This window comes from Patella vulgata, chromosome 6 (assembly GCF_932274485.2).
Source record: "Patella vulgata chromosome 6, xgPatVulg1.2, whole genome shotgun sequence".
Taxonomy (NCBI): Eukaryota; Metazoa; Mollusca; class Gastropoda; family Patellidae; genus Patella; species Patella vulgata.
In genome coordinates, this window is record NC_065884.2 from 71,168,403 (window position 1) to 71,189,078 (window position 20,676).

The following is a 20,676-nucleotide window of genomic DNA, read 5'->3' on the forward strand; positions in this document are numbered from 1 at the left end:
TGAATTCAAGAAAAGAACTTAGGTAGATTTGTAAGAAAATAGAACACATGTTCACCTTCAAGGTTAACATTATCAAAGACATCCATCTTGCAATAACACCAATAAAATTATCTTTTCGCCACAAATTTCTCGAATTCCCACCGAAAATATGCTTTACAGTCTGTTATGATAGACTAGTTTCTGTTGCTTTAAAGTTGTTGATTTCTAGATGAAGCATTCCAAAACGTATTCAGGGAGAGAGAGAGAGAGGGGGGGAGAGAGAGAGAGGAGGGATGGCGTTTAACGTCCACTCGCCAAAAACTAGGTCATTTCGGGACTAACATATGGTTCAATTTCGATAATTCGCTAGCGCGTAGGGTCTTTAGGAGTGAAGGGAAAAGAGAGGTCCCGGAGAAAACCCACGCGGATGAGAGAGAGAGAGAGAGAAATGGGGTTTAACGTCCACTCGACACAAACTAGGTCATTTCGGGACTAACATATGGTTTAATTTTATTTACATAATTCGCTTGCGCGTAGGGGTCTTTAGCAGTGGGAGGAAACCGGAGGCCCCGGAGAAAACCCACGAGGTTGGACAGGCGACCCTACTCTTCTTGTCACGTACAATCAGGGAATCGAAACCCCGCCAGTTGACACCCCCCACCCCCACACACGAAACATAAATGAATAATCCTGACCGCCATTTTGATTTATATTAGGTTAACCAGACCTCCATAGAGGATTAGGTAACATCAATAATATTTATATAGACATACCTGGTTAATCGAAATGACTGGAGGATAAGATGCATACCAAAGTATATTTGTTATTTATTCTGCGTCGAGAAAAGCCTTCGGGTTTATTTTCCTGAGTTTCAAACCTCCGTTCCCATTTGGAATTAGAATGCTTACAGGGCTGCCAAGCGGGGTGGGCGAGTATTTTGGATGGAGATGGTGGATGGTTTCGGTAGGTCCAAAATCCGAGGCGGCCCGAGGAAATACTTACAGTCGAGTATTTTGAATAGAAGGGGTGGGGGGGCTAACTATATACCGGAAAACACCGAAAAACACCGGAAAGGACCGAAAAACACCGGAAAACTACCGGAAAACACCATGTTATACTGAATACCGGAAAACACCGGAAAAACACTAAATACTGGAAAACACACTAAATACCGGAAACACATTAAATAGGTAACCCGGAAAAGGGCTATATTATAAACCGGAAACTAACCCTAACCCTAACCCGGGCACACAGAGGACCAGGCTCCCGGTTACCTATTTAGGGTGCCGGTCTCCGGGTTACCTATTTAGGGTATTTTCCGGTATTTAGTGTGTTTTCCGGTATTTAGCGTTTGTCCGGTGTTTTCCAGTATTCAGTATAAAATGGTGTTTTCCGGTTATTTTCCGGTGTTTTCCGGTGTTTACGGTATATAGTATTGCCGTAGAAGGGGGTAGTAGGTGTCGAGTGTTTTGGGTATGACCAAAATCCGAGGCCCGGGTAAACATTGATGGTCGAGTGTTTTGAATAAGAATAAAATTCGAGATCCCGAGTAAATATTGACGGCGCAAGTAAATAAAATCTAAATTTGGACTTGCTAGAGTCGTTTTGGTCTTTTTGGTGCATATACGAGTCACGATATTCATTTGAGCGACTTGATTATGAAATATGATATTCTGAACTGCTTTCGAGAGACAGAGAGAAATGGGATGTAACGTCCCCCGACTCAATCTAGGTCGTTTCGTGACTAATATAGGGTTCAACTTTATTTGAATAATTCACTTGCCGCGTAGTGGTCTTTAGCAGAGGGAGGAAACCGGAGGACGCAGAGAAAACCCACGAGGTTGTACACTGTCTGGTGAGTTGGCCCAAAACATTATTGAAAAACACACAAAACATCTCACACGAAATACGAGTCGATCTCGTATAACAGCCAATTATTGTTAACTTGTTTAGAAAGCAAGCACTTAGTACAAGAAAAACTCTCAAGTAAGAATGACTCGACATATGCGGGATAGATTGTATAATGCTAATAAACAAGATGTTTGTTTATTTAACAAGGGGAGATAAATACCATAATCCTTAATAAACTCCGGATATTATTACCTGTAATTGGTAGAAGATGTGTTGACGGTTTGTCGACTTAGATGGGTTATTTCGGATTTATTTACATATTAATATTAAAAAAACATAGACTACATAGGTGATCTACGTATTATGTTTGTTCGTGGTTCTGTATTAAGAAAACTTCTAGATCTTACGTTAAAGAGACCGCCCCAGGTATATTTGTAAATGAAATAGAGAGAGAGAAATGAAATGAAATGAAATAGGGTTTAACGTCCTACTGTTCTGCTCCTATACTGGGCTAATGAAGACGGGCATACGCCATACAGTGTGCTATGAGGGAAATTTTGCTCGGGCAGCGGCACTATCGCCTACTCTTATATCGAATTCCAACTGCCAAGGGATCTTTTACATTCATTCCAATGTATACACGGGACCTCGGTTTTTCGTCTCATCCGAAGGACTAGACAGCTGTCCTTGTTAGGCCCTCCGTCCTGCATCACTGACAAGGGGGAACCACGCCGGAAAATCGGGATGAACTTTCTCGGCCAATGCAGGGATCGAACACCCGACCTCCAGGCTAGCGAGCCAGCGCCTTACCCACTTAGCCACGTGGTCCCCCAGAGAGAGAGAGAGAGAGAGAGAGAGAGAGAGAGAGATGGGGTTTAACGTCCACTCGACACAAACTAGGTTATTTCGGGACTAACATATGGTTTAATTTTATTTCAATAATCCGCTTGCTCGTAGGGGTCTTTAGCAGTGGGAGGAAACCAGGGGACCCGGAGAAAAACCACGAGGTTGGATAGGCGACCCTACTCCTTGTCACGTACAACCGGGGAATCGAAACCACGCCAGTCGACTCAATGACAGACTTTATGATACAGCGTGAGCACGCTAACCATTCAGCCATCCAAACCCCCTAAATGAAATATGGTTTAACGTTCTACTTTATTGCACCAACAACGAGCTAATGGAGACGGCCATAAACCATGCAACAGGGAAATGTTGTCCAAACAGTGGCGCTTTCGTCAAAATCCAACTGCCAAGCGTTCTTTAACGTGCACGCCAATTTAGAACTAACAGCATCTTCATTGAATCTCATCTGTGGAGAATTCTTTTATGTGCATGGGACAACAGTTTTTTGTCCCATCAATAAAACTAGACACTCGTCCTTTCCCACTGACCAGGGAAAACCACACCGGTATGTCAGCGCCTTTAAAATCATATTTTAGAAACCTTCACACTAGTCCCTCTACAACTATCAGAAGCTGGATGATACATTGTTTACCGAATACAAACTTACAGTTGAAATATGTTTTTGGTGTTCTAATTCAATATATTCCCAAGTGTCTGAATAGCCATGTAGCGATCACTTCCACGCATGTTTATATTTTGAGCTGCAAATTGCAGACCAGTTATTTCAACTAACTATGCATAATTTGGAGTATAATTTATATCCAGCAATAAAAAAATTATAGCAATCTGAACGCGACATTTTGACACTCTTTCATTTACTTTAAATTACAATCAACACTGTTAGCATTCTCCGCCACTCTAGCTATGTGTTGGATACAGGCTTACATATAATGTACTCTAAACTATTCGTATAACTTTGTTGGATATTGACTTAATTAACTTCATTGGATATTGACTTAATTAACTTCATTGGATATTGACTTAATTCACTTTGCTGGATATTGACTTAATTCACTCTAAACTATCTTTTAACTTTAACTTCTTGAATATTGACTCTATTTACTGAAAACTATTCCTATAACTTTGTTAGATAATGATTAATTAAATCTAAACTGCTCTGATCATTTTTTTTTTTGATATTGACTTGATTCACTCTAACTATTCTTATAACTTTGTTTGATATTGACTTATAACTATTCCCATAAGTATCGGCCTTAATCACTCTAAACTATTCAACTATTCTTATAACTTTGTTGGATATATTAACTCAGGAACTTTAAACTTAGTTCAATATTGACTTAATTCACTTCAAACTATTCTTTTAACTTTGTTGAGTATATTGATTATATTTACTCTAAACGGTGGACATTATCTTAATGTACTCTAATCTATTCTCATGACATTTTTGAATATTAACTTAATTTACTCTAAACTATTCTCACAACCTTATTAAATATTGAATAAATTATTCTTTTAACTTTTGAATATTGAATAAACTATTCTTTTGACTTTTGTGAATATTGACTTCATTTACTCTAAACTATTTTTATAACGTTGTTAATCTCGGCTATGCATATTATTATCTGACATATCGACTTAATTCGCACTACCGTATTTTTATCCCTGGTTACGAATGTGGACCTGGATTTCAACTCGATCAAAGTTCATACCTATAACGTCTCTTGCACATTTGAACTTGGGTGTACCTTTAACGTCACCTGGGTGTTTCCCTGGTTACGAAAGTGGACCTGGATTTCAACTCGATTAAAGTTCATATCTATAACGTCTCCTGGGTGTTTCTTTTTTCCTGCCATGTTTTTGTTTGTTTATAGTCACAGTAGATAAGGACTTGTTGATTTCTATCATTCAGTAGAACTATTTATCGGATAGTTAACACCTTCGTGATATATCCCCTTTATCATCTTATACCCACGTGGTCATATATATCAAATAGATAAGTATAATAAATATATACACGTGTAAAAACAATCTGAACAGATCTGTATACGTCTGATGACTGATGATGACTGACGGCATGATATTATAAAACAACTTAAGGTTAGAAATCCCATTTACAAGTCAGAAAAGTATGACTTATTACACCGAACTGCATCAATAATACATCCCTGACTGACAGTAAGTCAATAAATTTCAGGATTAAAATTAAAAAACTCTAAACGAATGACACATGTAATTTTAGATTTATGTAAATATAATTTATCAGGTAAAGGCTGTTATCAACAACTTAGAAATCCGCTCTTATGGGGTATTTTAATATTCTAGTATTTAAGTTGGTTGTGTTATGTTGTGTTGCGGTTTGTTGTGTTGTGTTGTGTTCCGATTTGTTGTGTTGTGTTAGTGGTTTGTTGTTGTATTTGTGGTATTTTATGTTGTCGTTTGCTGTGTTCGTGGTTTGTTGTGTTGTGGTTCGTATTGTGTTATGTTGTGGTCGTGGTTTGTTGCTGTATTTGTGGTTTGTGGTGTTGTTTGTTACATTGTGTTGCATTTGTGGTGTTGTGTTTGTATGTTGCGTTGTGGTTTGTTTTGTTAGTGGGATTTGTGGTTTATTGGGTGTGTGGTACTCGTATGTTGCGTTGTGGTTTGATGTGCCTGTTGTGTTCGTGGTTTGTTGGATATGTGGTACTCGTATGTTGCGTTATGGTTTGTTGTGTTAGTTGTGTTCGTGGATTGTTTGGTGTGTTGTAGTCGTATGTTGCGCTGTGGTTTGTGTTGTGTTTCTGGTGTTTGTTGGCTTTGTGGTATTCGTATATTGCGCTGTGGTTTATTGTGTTTGTGATGTGCCTGTTGTGTTTATGGTTTGTTGGATGTGTGGTACTCGTATGTTGCGTTGTGGGAATTTTTTGTGATTGTGTTGTTTTTTTTTTGGGGGGGGGGGGGAGGGTGCATTACATTAGTTTTACTTTTCTGCTTTGCAGTTTAACATGAACATTGAAAAAACATCGACAGAACAGATGGAAATACAGAAATTTTAGTCTTACGAACAAGCATGTCGGTTCCAAAATTATCAAATTCGATCAATCCTAATGTAGCTCTCGGTGTGTTGTATGTGGATTATATAACGGATTATATACAGACAGACGATGATTCTTTGATTAAATCAATGGCAACTTGTGTTGATTTCAAATATTATAGAAGGTGTCATTAATATTAGATTCTTCTAATGATATCCAAAACATACCAGGAGAACATTTATCAAAGAGATATTGTATATCATCACGTACATTAAGTGAGATGAAGAACACAGTTTTAAACATTTCAAACAAAGAATTTATTATTCAACGTTTTTCAATTTAGTAAGCGCCTGTAAACAGAAATAATGAAATAAAATGGGGTTTAACGTCCTACTGTTCTGCTCCTACTGGGCTAATGGGGGTTGGTTGGCCGAATGGTTAGCACGTGCGTGCTGTATCATAAGGTCTGTCAATCATTGAGTCAACTGGCGTGGTTTCGATTCACCGGTTGTACATGACAAGGATATATGGTCGCCTGTCCAACCTCGTGGGTTTTCTCCCAGTCCTCCGGTTTCCTCCCACTGCTAAAGACTCCTACGCGCAAGCGAATTATAGAAATAAAATTGAACCATGTGTTAGCCCCGAAATGACTTAGTTTGTGTCGAGTGAACGTCAAACCCCACCTGCCTCTCTCTCTCTCCCTCTCTCTCTCTCTCTCTCTCATGATCGAACTCATGGCCTGTTGGTTAGTGCTACAGCGTTTTACTCACTGCTAAAGACACCCATATGCAAGCTAACCATTGAAATAAAATTGAACCATCTCTCTCTCTCTCTCTCTCTCTCTCTCTCTCTCTCTCTCTCACTCTCTCTCTCTCTTGGCTTTGTATTGAGATTTTATAATCCATATTTCAGAAAATAATCAATATATATATACTTTTCAAATAGTGACATGCCGCACATGCGCATACTACACCGAATGCTCGGAATAGTAGTCTCGGTCAATCGGCGAATGTAAAACCATATTCTTGTTGAGAGAGCGTGAATCAGACAAGTCTGGTTAACAGGGACTATAATGATTACGGGGAAAATGAGAACATGTCTATTTACAGGTAACAAAAGTCAGTATGATGAACAGGTGAACAGGTGTTTTTATTCTGATTGTTTCTCACAAATAATATATCTAAATTTGTCATATTTGACGATTTATAGTGTGGGTCTTTTAATGTTGGTCTCATTGAAACTAAGAAAATTAACACCAGCGTTTAAAATAATTTAATTTGGAAGCCACGGTGGCTGCTGTATTACTAACACGAGATCTGAGAGAGAGGGAGAGAGAGAGAGAGAGAGTGGGGTTTAACGTCCACTCGACACAGTGGGAGGAAACCGGGGGACCCGGAGAAAACCCACGAGGTTTGACAGGCGACCCTACTCCTTGTCACGGCATTTCAAACAAGGAGCGGTCGATCCCAGTGTTGGCCAAGGAAGCAGTGTAGTTGAATTCGATGAAGAGTAAGGGGAAATGTGAGTGGTGTAACACTGGTCCTATAATTCACGTTATTGCCTTGGAACCGGTCGCGTTATTAAACGGAATTTTTCATGTTATGATAGGGAAATCATTCACCTTATTAAAGGGAATCATTCGCGTTATTAAAGGGGGACCATTCACGTTATTAGTTATTAAACAGAAATCATTCACGTTATTAACGGGGTATCGTTCGCATTATTAAACGGAATTATTCACGTTATTTAAGGGAAATCATCCGCGTTATTCAAGGGAAATCATTCACGTTATTAACGGAAAATCATTCACCTTATTAAAGGGAAATCATTCTCGTTATTTAACGGAAATCATTCACGTTATTAAACGGAAATCATTCACGTTATTAAAAGGAAATCATTCACGTTATTAACGGGGTACCGTTCGCGTTATTAAACGGAATTATTCACATTATTAACGGGGTACCGTTCGCGTTATTAAACGGAATTATTCACGTTATTAAAGGGAAATCATTCACGTTATTAACGGGGTACCGTTCGCGTTATTAAACGGAATTATTCACGTTATTAAAGGGAAATCATTCACGTTATTAACGGGTACCGTTCACGTTATTAAACCAAATTATTCACGTTATTTAAGGGAAATTACCCGCGTTATTCAAGGGAAATCATTCACGTTATTAGCGGGAAACCATTGACATTATTAAAGGGAAATCATTCGCGTTATTAAAGGGGACCCATTCATGTTATTAAACGGAAATCATTCTCGTTATTATACGGAAATCATTCACGATATTAAAATGAAATCATTCACGTTATTAAAGGGAAATCATTCATTTTATTAAAGGGGAACCATTCACGTTATTAAAGGGAAATCATCCGCGTTATTAAAAAGAAATCATTCACGTTATTAAAGGGAAACAATCCGCGTTATTAAACGGATATTATTCACTTTATTAAAGGGGAATCATTCACGTTATTACAGAGAAATCATTCACGTTATTTAACGGAAATCATTCACGTTATTTAACGGAAATCATTCACGTTATTTAATGGAAATCATTCACGTTATTAAAAGGGAACTATTCGCTTATTAAAGAGAAATCATTTGGGTTATTAAAGGGAAATTATTCTCGTTATTAAAGGCAAATCATTCATGTATTTTTTTTAAGGAAAATCATTCAGTTTAAAACAATTACCTGTTAATTATATATTTGTTGATATTTATACAACCATCTAAAGGAAAACGAACACAGCACGTTCACAGCCATCTATAGGAAATCTAATAGAAACTAATAGGAAAAGTATCAAACTAACAGGAAATATCTTTCAACTAGGAAATATGTCGAAACTGATATGAAATGTATGTCCAAAATAACAAGAAATATGTCCAATTTAACAAGAAATATGCCCAAACTAAAAAGTAATATCTCCAAACTAACCAGAAATATGCCCAAACTAACAAGTACTGACTCCAAACTAACAAGAAATATGCCCAAACTAACAAGAAATATGCCCAGACTAAGTATCTGTTACAAAAGACGTTATATATTTCACAATTCTTGAGGTTAAAACTATTTAACAGTCTACAAATTCTAACGTGGAAACAATTTAGTTAAAATTAGATTATGTACACAATAATTTATTTTTAATTCTTTTATACTAATGTTACCAACTATTTGCCATTACGATATACTGACAGCAATAACATGTATATATCAGACCATTTTAATCCCTAATCTTCACACAATCATTCCCATAATATTATACATTATACATATACGCCTTCACATAATCTATCGCTATATACCAATACACGCCATGTGATTACTCAACGTTTCACGTAATCTCAACACCGACCTCAAACGACATGTACTCTTTGATAGGTTTCTAGTTATTTTATGTAATTATCGCCTCGAAGGGTGTGTCTTCCTCTTATTAAGCAACGGATTTGGATGGTAGTGCAATTTATACTAAATATAATACAGAAGTCTCAATCGAATGGCAATCTCTAGCGTCTGGTTATTCCAGTCTACACCGGTAGTACTTATTGTCCATGCTCTCCAGATGACAGGACTTGTGGAATATTTCTAGCCTCGTTCTTCGAGTCTCTTTTTACAAATGGCGCTGAAACACATTATGGTACACGATTCGTGTACCAATGATAAAATGTTTATTTTGTCTGAAATATTATATATCAGAAGCCCATCTTTTCCCGGTAAGATCACAACATCAATATTGATTTAAATTTACAAACAATTCGTGTTTTCAATGTCGAAGACTTTGGATGATATTGAGTTAGAGATAAAGCTATGTTTGGGGATCGTGTACAATGTTTATTGTTGTTCAAATGCTTATTTATTTTACTGTGTTAGTGTGATTTGTATGTTGCTCCCCGTTGGCGTTGTATTAATGTGATTTATGTAATTGTATGCTGCTCCCCGTTGGCGCTTTTATGCAATACAATTCTTCATATCTTACTACAGCTACACTAGAAAACATTCTATTCTTACCTGATTTTCCAACCGCTGCTCGTCCTATGACCGCTAACTTAGTAACATCCGTAGTTTTAGCCCTTCCGTTCGTATTCATAATATTTAATCCATTGCTCATTGTCGTTGTCATTGTTTCTGTGTCAGATTGATTTCTTGTTCATTTATCAAACCATTTCGATAAAGTTCGTTTAATTTATAAAATCCTTTTCACCTGAAAATAGAACAAAGATATTTCAAGAAAACAAAATCAAAATACTAAAGCTATATAATCTCCCGCCATCGATTCATCAATCGGATTTAAAACAAAAGACCCACCGATAGACTTTCGCAGACAACAAATTAATGGAGACCCGCTTATTGCAATCGGATTAAAATACAGATCTATATTTCGTTTCGTTATTTTGTACGTTCGATGGCCTACACTACATGAAGATCTGACTAGTTATAGGGGGAGTTGGCGTCAGAGGTCATACGAGCGGCCTTTGACCCTATGACGTTAGACATTTGATTAACCAATAAGCGTTGATGTATGTTACCCACAGTTCCATGCAACTCACGCTAAAATCTCGCCGTAACAGACCGTTGCATTGGCTAATAACTCACATCAATAGGAACGCGTGTTATATAACAACTCTTCCAGATCCTAGCGTAGTAAAGATAAGTAAAACGAAATTTTGAACTATAAAAAAAGAAACGAAATAGTTCGCAAGTGATTATTAAAGCACTGAAATGGCGCTTCGGGCATTTAACCTGAACAGAAAATTCTCTGTATCGAACCTTGCCAAGATATTGATACATTTAAACTATACACCAAGTCTCACCCAATGAGAAACAAGGTAGATTCTATCTCAGTTATAAAATTATGTTCCAAAAAGTGTGAGAGGCGGACAAAACCGGCTGTGTTTGGTTCTATAGCAGACAACGATGAAACTCATTCAAGGCATGAACCTAACAAATATATACACCAAGTTTGTACATTGTATCTCAATTAAAAGAGTAGAGTTATGGTATTTCAAAATATGTAGACTAGCCTTACCAAAAGACGATCATCAGCCAACTCAGTCAAGGTATTCGCTTAGTGTACATCTAAAACAAGGTTTGAACAATCTATCTCAATTAAAAACAGAGTTATTGTGTCCCACATTCTCAACCAATGAAATTTATTATCGCCGCTTAGCCCAACAAGAAATGTTCTTCGGAAGGATGTTTCAAGAGTTATTAGGCGCTTAATTAGAGTTAGCATAGACTGCCTCTTCCACGGCACCTGCCACATTGTATTGCTATAAGGTAAAAACATGTAAGATGGTATGGCGGCAACCTAACATACGTTAAACGTGTTTCATTTTATTTTTACACTCCACCAAAACTCGGAGGAAATGACCTTGTATTTATGCAAGCTCCATGCCAAAATTTATCTGAATAGGTTTTCAGATAACTTGTAAATCTATTAAAATATTAAAAGAATTTTAAATTACCAGGGGCAGCTTCCTGTAGAACAACAAACTGCATGTTACATGTAGGTTTATCTGAACAACTTGATAGCTATAATCGTACTCAAACTACCCAAGATTTTTTAACAATTTAAAAGTTGCGGAAACGAGTTAAACCTTTTAATACAAAGTACATGTATAGGAGAACCACACTACACGCAAAACATAACCCACCCATCTGATTCAAATACAGATCTATATTTCGTTTCGTTTTTTATACTTTTGATGGCCTCTACTACAGTTGTAGTGATCGGTTGTAGTGGACGGTCGCGTCAGAGGTCATAGAGCCGCCTTTGACCCTATGACGTAAGACATTTGATTAATCAATCAGCGTTGACGTTTCTAGTGGTTTACCCAAAGTTCCGTACCAAGACGTCGCTGTAACATATGTTTTCATTGGCTAATCCCTCACGCCATCCAGAACACAGGTTATATAACAACTCTTGCGGATCTTAGTGTAGTACAGACAAATAAAACAAAATTTTGAACTATAAAAAAACGAAACGAATTAGGATCTGTGTTTTAATCAGATTGCAACATAAACATAACCAGACCATCTACTTGGCAAGGACATTAATATATACATGTTATATGCAACGGGGATCATGTGGCTAATTGGGTAAGATGCTGGCTCGCTAGTCTGGAGGTCGGGTGTTCGATCCCTGCATTGGCCGAGAAAGTTCATCCAGATTTTCCGGCGTGGTTCCCCCTTGTCAGTGATGCAGGACGGAGGGCCTGACAAAGGACAGCTGTTTAGTCCTTCGGATGAGACGGAAAACCGAGGTCCCGTGTATACATTGGAATGCACGTAAAAGATCCCTTGGCAGTTGGAATTCGATATAAGAGTAGGCGATAGTGCCGCTGCCCGGGCAAAATTTCCCTCATAGCACACTGTATGGCGTATGCCCGTCCTCATTAGCCCAGCATAGGAGCAGAAACGTAGGACGTTAAACCCCATTTCATTTGATTTCGTTATATACAACATTGAAATGCATCTTGCTGCTTAAACGTTTCGCTACTAAACCTTCATTTTCTAGAAATGTTTGTGTGTCTTTACTCGTCAGATCGTGAAGTCTTGTGTAATTTACTACTCAGAATGAAAAACTAAACAATGTTAGATCTTCAGATCTTCACACTTACAGGAACAAAGTGGTTTAATGTTTAGACAAATGTTCGCCTGGTAATTAAACTGATAATAATGTTTGGAATTCAAACAGAAGTAAAAGAAACGCTCAACACAACAATTGGGTCAGTCGAACTGACCGTGTCAGATCGCTTTAGTTAACGATAATCTGTGATTTTATCATCAACTTTTGGCAACAAGTGAAACTATCCCATCTGAAAAACCAAAACAACTGTTGTACTTCTCACTTTATTGTCTTGTATAATTAAACAGTGGATATATATAGAGTTGTAACCATTGGGCTTCGAGAGAGAGAAAGAGAGAGAGAGAGAGGGGGATGGGGTTTAACTTCCACTCAAAACAAACTAGGTCATTGCGGGACAAACATATGGTTAAATTTTATTTCAATAATTCGCTTGCACGTAGGGGTCTTTAGCAGTGGGAGGAAACCGAAGGACCCGGAAAAAAACCACGAGGCTAAACACGCGACCCTACTCCTTGTCACGTACAACCGGGGAATCGAAATCACGCCAGTTGACACAATGACAGACCTTATGATACAGCACACGCGCTAACCATTCGGCCATCCAACCCCCATTGTTATATGAAGCCCAGTTAAACAGCCATTATGCAAGAGCTAAATCTGCCTATTGCAAGTCTCGATAATCGAGACTTTGTCTATTATCGTAACATACGATAGTAATGACAATCGAGGTTTGACTATACTTATATAGCCGATATCTAGGCTCATAAATTGACATAAATTTTCGGCATATTCTCTTTCCATAATCTATTTGTAACTATAATAGCGAGACCGGATTCGGCTTCAATGTTTCTGGAGCTACTGTTTTTCGACACTCAGTCAGTCAGTATGACGCTGGCTCACGAACCAGACGTCTCGGGTTAAGTCTTGATATTGGCCTAGCAGCCCCCCTCCTTTTCAATGATACAGGACGAAAGGTCGGGCATGAGAAGGCTACTGGTAGGTCAGAGTCTAACACCCATGATCAGTCAGAAGCTATCAACTGGTAGATCAGAGTCTAGCACCCATGGTCAGTCAGGTAATATCAACCGGTAGGTTAGATTTTAACACGCATGGTCGGGCAGAAGATATAAACTGGTTGGACAGAGTCTAACACACATGGTCAGTCAGGAGACATCAACCCGTAGGTCAGAGTCTAACATCCATGGTCGACCAGAAGAAATCAACTCGTAGGATATTAGAAACCCGTTCACCCACGCCTATTGTATTATTGACAATAATTAACAGAATAGGGCGTATTTTCCCACGTATATAATCTCCTGTATACACGTGCCAGAATAGGTTATCTGCCCTTACAACCCCTAGTGTTTTAAAAGTGATAACCAGAATTTTGTATCATGACACTATCTCTATTAATCTAATATATGAACCGACGAATACAAAAAAAATTGTAAAATAAAATGAACCGAAATGATAACTGAAATCTCTAAGGTAAAAAATAATACCTATGCTTTTGGTTAGAACATGCCAGTTATTACTTGATGAAAAGCTAGCTATACTTACTATAGGCTGTTAAGAGATTGCGGGGGTTGTATCATAAAGTCTGTCATTTAGTCAACTGGCGTGGTTTCGATTCCCCCTGTTTACGTGACAAGGGGTAGGGTCGCCTGTCCAACCTTGTGGATTTTCTCCGGGTCCTCCGGTTTCCTCCCACTTTTAAAGACCCCTAGTCGCAAGCGAATTATGGAAATATAATTAAACCATATGTTAGTCCCGAAATGACCTAGTTTGTGTCGAGTGGACGTTAAAGCCCATTTCTGTCTCTCTCTCTCTCTCTCCCACTTACACGGGAACCAAGCTTTGAAAATTTACGATTGTTCTTGGCACCAACTTCAATCTGGATTCTGATACTCTTTTAAAATAACTCAAAGAATTAAGAACCGCGGAAGAGAGCAGAGACCAAAAAAGCCCCGAGTGTTTTCTCGCACATAACTGACGGTTATATTATATAAAGTAAATATATATTTATAACGATGTGTTTATTTATCAGAGAAAGTTCTGGTATCAAGCTTCTTCACTCCCGTCAATATATCCTGTGTTAATAGGCACTCGATATAAATAAAATTATACATTGGAATAACTGTTAATAAACATGTCGATGGTCGGAATATCAATGAGATAGAGAGAGAGAGAGGGGGGGGGGGGGGTAATTTCCACTCGACACAAACGAGGTCATTTCAGGACTAACATATAATTCAGTTCTATTTCAATAATTCGCTTGCACGTTGGAGGTCTTCTGCATTGAGGGGAAACCGGAGGACCCGGGAGGGGTGGGTGGCTGAAAGTTTAGCACGTGCGCGCTGTATCATAAAGTCTGTCATTGAGTCAACTGGCGTGGTTTCGATTTCCCAGTCGTACGTGACAAGGAGTACGCGGTCGCCTGTTTAACCTCGTGCGTCTTCTCCGGGTCTTCTCTTTTCCTCCCCCTGCTAAAGACCCCTACGCACGGTTTCCTCCCACAGTTAAAGACCCCATATGTTAGTCCCGAAATGACCTAGTTTGTGTCGAGTGGACGTTAACACCCTCTCTCTCTCTCCCTCTCTCTCTCTCTCTCTCTCTAACATCTGTTTATTTATATTATATTTTATTACCTATAAAGTATGTGAGGGAAGGAGTGTTTGTTGATGATTGATATACTAAATATTTGATATTTCCTGTATTGTTGAGGGCGGTATAGGTTCCATCAGTAAACACAACCTGTTTAGTTTCAGAAATAAACATACTGTGTCTTATCTATGCACAAACAGATACAGGATCGTCTTTGATTAAATATTCCACGATATAAAACGCAAATACAACTCACACTAGTCGATAAACATGCAACAATTAAAACTCGCTCTTGTCGATAAACACGCAACAATTAAAGCGATATACAAATACAACTCGCCCTAGTCGATAAACACGCAACAATTGAACCGATAAACAAATACAACTCACCTTAGTCGATAAACACGCAACAATCAAAGCGATATACAAATACAACTCGCTCTAGTCGATAAACACGCAACAATTGAACCGATAAACAAATACGACTCACCTTAGTCGATAAACACGCAACAATCAAAGCGATATACAAATACAACTCGCTCTAGTCGATAAACACGCAACAATCAAAGCGATATACAAATACAACTCGCTCTAGTCAATAAACACGCAACAATCAAAGCGATATACAAATACAACTCGCCCTAGTCAATAAACATGCAACAATTGAAACGATAAACAAATACAATTCGCCCTAGTCGATAAACATGCAACAATTGAACCGATAAACAAATACAACTCGCTCTAGTCGATAAACACGCAACAATCAAGGCAATATACAAATACAACTCGCCCTAGTCGATAAACACGCAACAAATAAAACAATATACAAATACAACTCGCCTTAGTCGATAAACACGCAACAATTAAAACGATATACAAATACAACTCGCCTTAGTCGATAAACATGCAACAATTAAAACGAAATAGAAAAACAACTAGCCCGTGTCGATAAACACACAACAATCAAAACGAAATACAACTACAACTCGCCCTAGTTGATAAACACGCAACAATTGAAACGAAATACAACTACAACTCGCCCTAGTCGATAAACACGCAACAATTGAAACGAAATACAAATACAACTCGCCCTAGTCGATAAACACGCAACAATTGAAACGAAATACAAATACAACTCGCCCTAGTCGATAAACACACAACAATCAAAACGAAATACAACTACAACTCGCCTTAGTCGATAAAAATGCAACAATTGAAACGATAAACAAATACAACTCGCCCTAGTCGATAAACACGCAACAATTGAAACGATAAACAAATACAAGTCGCCCTAGTCGATAAACACGCAACAATTGAAACGAAATACAAATACAACTCGCTCTTGTCGATAAACACGCAACAAACAAAACCATATATAAATTCTATTTCCATCTTCACTGTGGCATTTATACCACATCACATTATGGTGGCTTTGAGAGAACGGTGCTGGCTCACTCAATAGCGGATGCGATACCGGTGTTGGCCGTGAAAGTTACCATCTGGTGTGGTGCATGACAAAGAACAGCGCCCAAGTCGATCGGATGGGAGGGAAAACCACACGTGCGCGTAATAAAAAAGGCCCTTGATACTTGGAACTTAATAAATAAAGGATAGGAGGAAGCTGACCGGACACAACGTCGCCCCCCCCCCCCTTCACCCCACCGTATGGTAACTCGATGGATCCCTTCACACCAATATACGAAAAAAAAGGTCAGTAAATCGTTCGATGATGTGTCCAGATAACGTATAACCAGTGATATTCACGTAAAAGCTACCTTGTTGTGATGTATTATATCCTTCGATGACGTGTTCTCGTCGACAACAACTTGTCCAGATAACGTCTAACCAGTGATATTCACGTAAAAACTACCTTGTTGTGATGTATTAAACGGCGGGAATATTGCCCAATTGGTATACCAGCATGTCAGATGGAATTAAGATAAAGCATTGCTGTATCTTATATGTTTGATTGGGGGTTGGATGGCTGAATGGTTAGCGTGCGCGCGCTGTATCATAAAGTCTGTCATTAAGTCGAGTTGCGTGGTTTCGAATCCCCGGTTGTACGTGACAAGGAGTAGGGTCGCCTGTCCAATCTCGTGGGTTTTCTCCGCGTCCTCCGGTTTCCTCCCACTGCTAAAGACCCCTAAGCGCAAGCGAATTATGTAAATAAAATTAAACCATATGTTAGTCCCGAAATGACCTAGTTTGTGTCGAGTGGACGTTAAACCCCATTTCTCTCTATATATATATATGTTTGATTGGTTGATAAGTCAGCAAGTTGGACTATAATAAAAATCGCGGTTAAACATACCTTGCAAATCTTTCTTTAGGCCTGAAATGTTATCTAAATTATTAATGAGACATAAATTAACTTACCCAGACCATAATCAACTCTCGATGGCATCGTTAGCTTGCGATATTTAGTGGATTTGAATACGAGGCTCATCAATTCTCATCCCGGACAAAACAAAACATGCCCAGTGGGACCTAGGCCTTAGTCCCGTGATGACCTATAATTTCTTGCTTTTATGCAGCAAGGAGGAGGGTCGTTTTATAGGCGAGTAAGTGGGGTTAGATGGCCCAATGGTTACCGCGTGCGCGCTGTATCATAAGGTCGGTCATTGGGTCAACTGGCGGGGTTTCGATTACCCGGTTGTACGCGACAAGCAGTAGGGTCGCCTGTCCAACCTCGTGGGTTTTCTCCCACTGTTAAAGACCCCTACGCGCAAGCGATTTATTAAAATAAAATGGAGCTATATATGTTAGTCCCGAAATAACCTAATTTGTGTCGAGTGGACGTTAAACCATATCGTACCCGCTATTGGGTGAGCCAGGATTGTTCTCTCGAAGCTACCATGACGTGACAAGTGGTACAATTGCCATAGTGAAGATGGAAATAGAATATGTATCTCTCTCTCTCTCCCTTTCTCCCTCTCTCTCTCGATCTCCAGACATGACCCAGTATTGGGTGGACTTTAAGAAATTAGACTTTGCTGTTGGCCATTATCGTTGAGTTAATCGTCTATTGACAATTTAATCTCAACTCATCGCGCCCACGTTACTTATAGAAATCCGGTATAAGCCTTGTTTCCTGAGGACGGGTCACAACTTAACTGTGTTAATTCACGCCAACAAATCTGATATTAAATCACCGCAGATTAAGATTGTGCAATCGGTGAAGTCTAGACAATTACCACACAAGATAAAAATAGCGCAATACACGGTTGAAAATATCTCTCGGGTCACACTTGGATTAAGATGCAACACACGCGTTTAGAAATGAAATGAAATAGGATTTAAATATAAATTATGCAAGAGCTAAATCTGACTATTGAAGGTCTTTCCTTTCGCCTGAAATGTTATATACTCTTTCAAAAAAGTAGGGGATTTTGAAATGCAAATACCTATGCAGGTTGTGATATGATAAATAGTCATGGACACTTGACATGCTTTGAGAGTATGTTCACAGATAAAGAACTTATCGCCCAAACAAAACCACCGAGTTGCATGTGCGCCATACACGTGGGAGGGGTTCATTGTCAAATTTGACACTTTAGGGAAGGGTTGATGAAAACTGCCGCTTGCTGGTTTATCCTATCCATGTTTGCTTTCCTAACGGTTCTTGCATAAGATTTACCGTTTAGCGCATCTTTGCTTTAGTGTGTTACGTTTAATTTGATCGGGAGACGTGTTCGGCGACGTCAACGTCGATCGACAACACTGCAAGAATTAGCCGTGGCATTGCAAGAGGAGTGGGTCAGATTGCCCAAAATCGTGATTGGACGGTTGATTAGGAGCATGCCACGGCGAATTGCTGAATGTCTGAGGATTGGTGGAGCAATTACTCATTATTAAGACAAAAATCAAAAACGTCAATTTTCACTTTTGACAATGTATCTCTTTGCGAGTGAAATGGGGCCGTCAGATAAGCCTCCCATATGAACTGTTTATGTTCATGTGTAGGCAATTGGCCTGTTATTAACATACACTGGTTACCTCTAATAAAAACAGCAGTGCATTTCCGCAGTTTTGTATTGTTTCTGAATATCGCCTACTTTGTTTGAAGAGTATAAAAAGTATTACTTATACATTTATTTATATGACAATAACTTAATCAACCCTCGATGCCATCAGATTCTCGAGATTTTAAATAGATTAAAACGGATCTGCCATTTAATGATTTAATTTAAAAATGGAAGACCTAGTTTAAGTCTCGAATATATCGGTACCATGATTACGGTAATGAACAATCAATGCACACATCTTGTAAAACTACGAACAATGATAATTTGGCTCAGAATAAAGTAATTTGAATGAAATTATCAATATAGGCCCTATTCATTTTGTATTATCTATATTTGAACTATTCTATCAAGAACGGCCAGCTCTTTACATTTTACATAATGTATCTTTAACGATTTACTGTTCTACACCAACTGGGATAATGAAGACTGAGAGAGAGAGAGAGAGAGAGAAGGGGGGGTAGGGGGGTTAACGTCCACTCGACACAAACTAGATCATTTCGGGACTAATATATAGTTCAATTTCATGTCAATAATTCGCACGCGCGTAGTTGTCTGTACTCCTTTTCACGTACAACCGGGTAATCGAAACCACGCTAGTTGACTCAATGATAGACCCTATGATACAATGCGCACGCGCTAACCATTCGGTCATCCAACCTCCCAGTGCGCCACTATACAAACTATTTAGAAACCGAAATGAAAGGGAATGAAATGGGATTTGACGTCCTACTGTTCTGTTCCGACTGGTCTAATGAAGACGGGCATACACAGTGTGCTATGATGAAAATCTTATATCGTGTACGCCAATGTATACAAGCGACTTCGATTTTCGTCCCACCCGAACGACTAGACAGCTGTTCTTGTCAGGCCCTCCTTCCTGCACCACTGACAAGGGGAAACCACGTTGGATATTTAGAAACCACTCAACTAATATATATAGTTAGTATAGATATTGTACTGGTATAGGTATAATAATAGTCGACAGGAGAATGACGAGAATTTAGTTATCAGTAGAAATCTACTTATTGTTGATGTATTAGCATGGAACTCTTATAATAAACATATGGCAATAAACAGGGCAAACTCTCAGACCATCTAAAGCGACTGTCCGTCTATTTCTATATTATGGGCAACCGCTCAGACCATCTAAAGGGATTGACCGTCTAATTCTATATTATGGGCAACCGCTCAGACCATCTAAAGGGATTGACCGTCTAATTCTATATTATGGGCAACCGCTCAGACCATCTAAAGGGATTGACCGTCTAATTCTATATTATGGGCAACCGCTCAGACCATCTAAAGGGATTGACCGTCTAATTATATATTATGGTCAACCTCTCAGGCCATCTAAAGGGATTGACCGTCTAATTCTATATTATGGTCAACCTCTCAGGCCATCTAAAGGGATTGACCGTCTAATTCTATATTATGGGCAACCTCTCAGACCATCTAAAGGAATTGACCGTCTAATTCTATATTATGGGCAACCTCTCAGACCATCTAAAGGAATTGACCGTCTAATTCTATATTATGCCGATGTGTTGATCTGTGCTATGACGAAACTTTTGCCGGGACAGCTCCGCTACGGCCTACTCTTATTTCGAATTTCAGCTGTCAAGGGATCTTTCACGTGTACATCCATGTATATATGAGATCCCGGTTTGTTGTCCAGTCCATTGAAACGAATGGGGTTAGTGCGCCTTGGGTAGAGAGAGAGAGAGAGGGAGAGAGAGGGAGAGATAGAG

At 38.8% G+C, this 20,676-nt stretch overlaps 1 protein-coding gene across 2 annotated transcripts in view; it reads right to left on the minus strand.

Moving 5' to 3' along the window:
* The window catches only part of LOC126825530 (ras-related and estrogen-regulated growth inhibitor), a 62,304-nt gene that overhangs the window by 30,563 nt on the left and 11,065 nt on the right, over positions 1-20,676 (minus strand). For both annotated transcript variants that reach the window (XM_050555185.2, XM_050555184.2), the window contains exon 2: positions 9,719-9,911. In XM_050555185.2, the coding sequence (XP_050411142.1) occupies positions 9,719-9,830 (112 nt within the window). In that variant the 5' untranslated portion in view covers positions 9,831-9,911. The remainder of the gene's footprint in view (positions 1-9,718; positions 9,912-20,676) is intronic.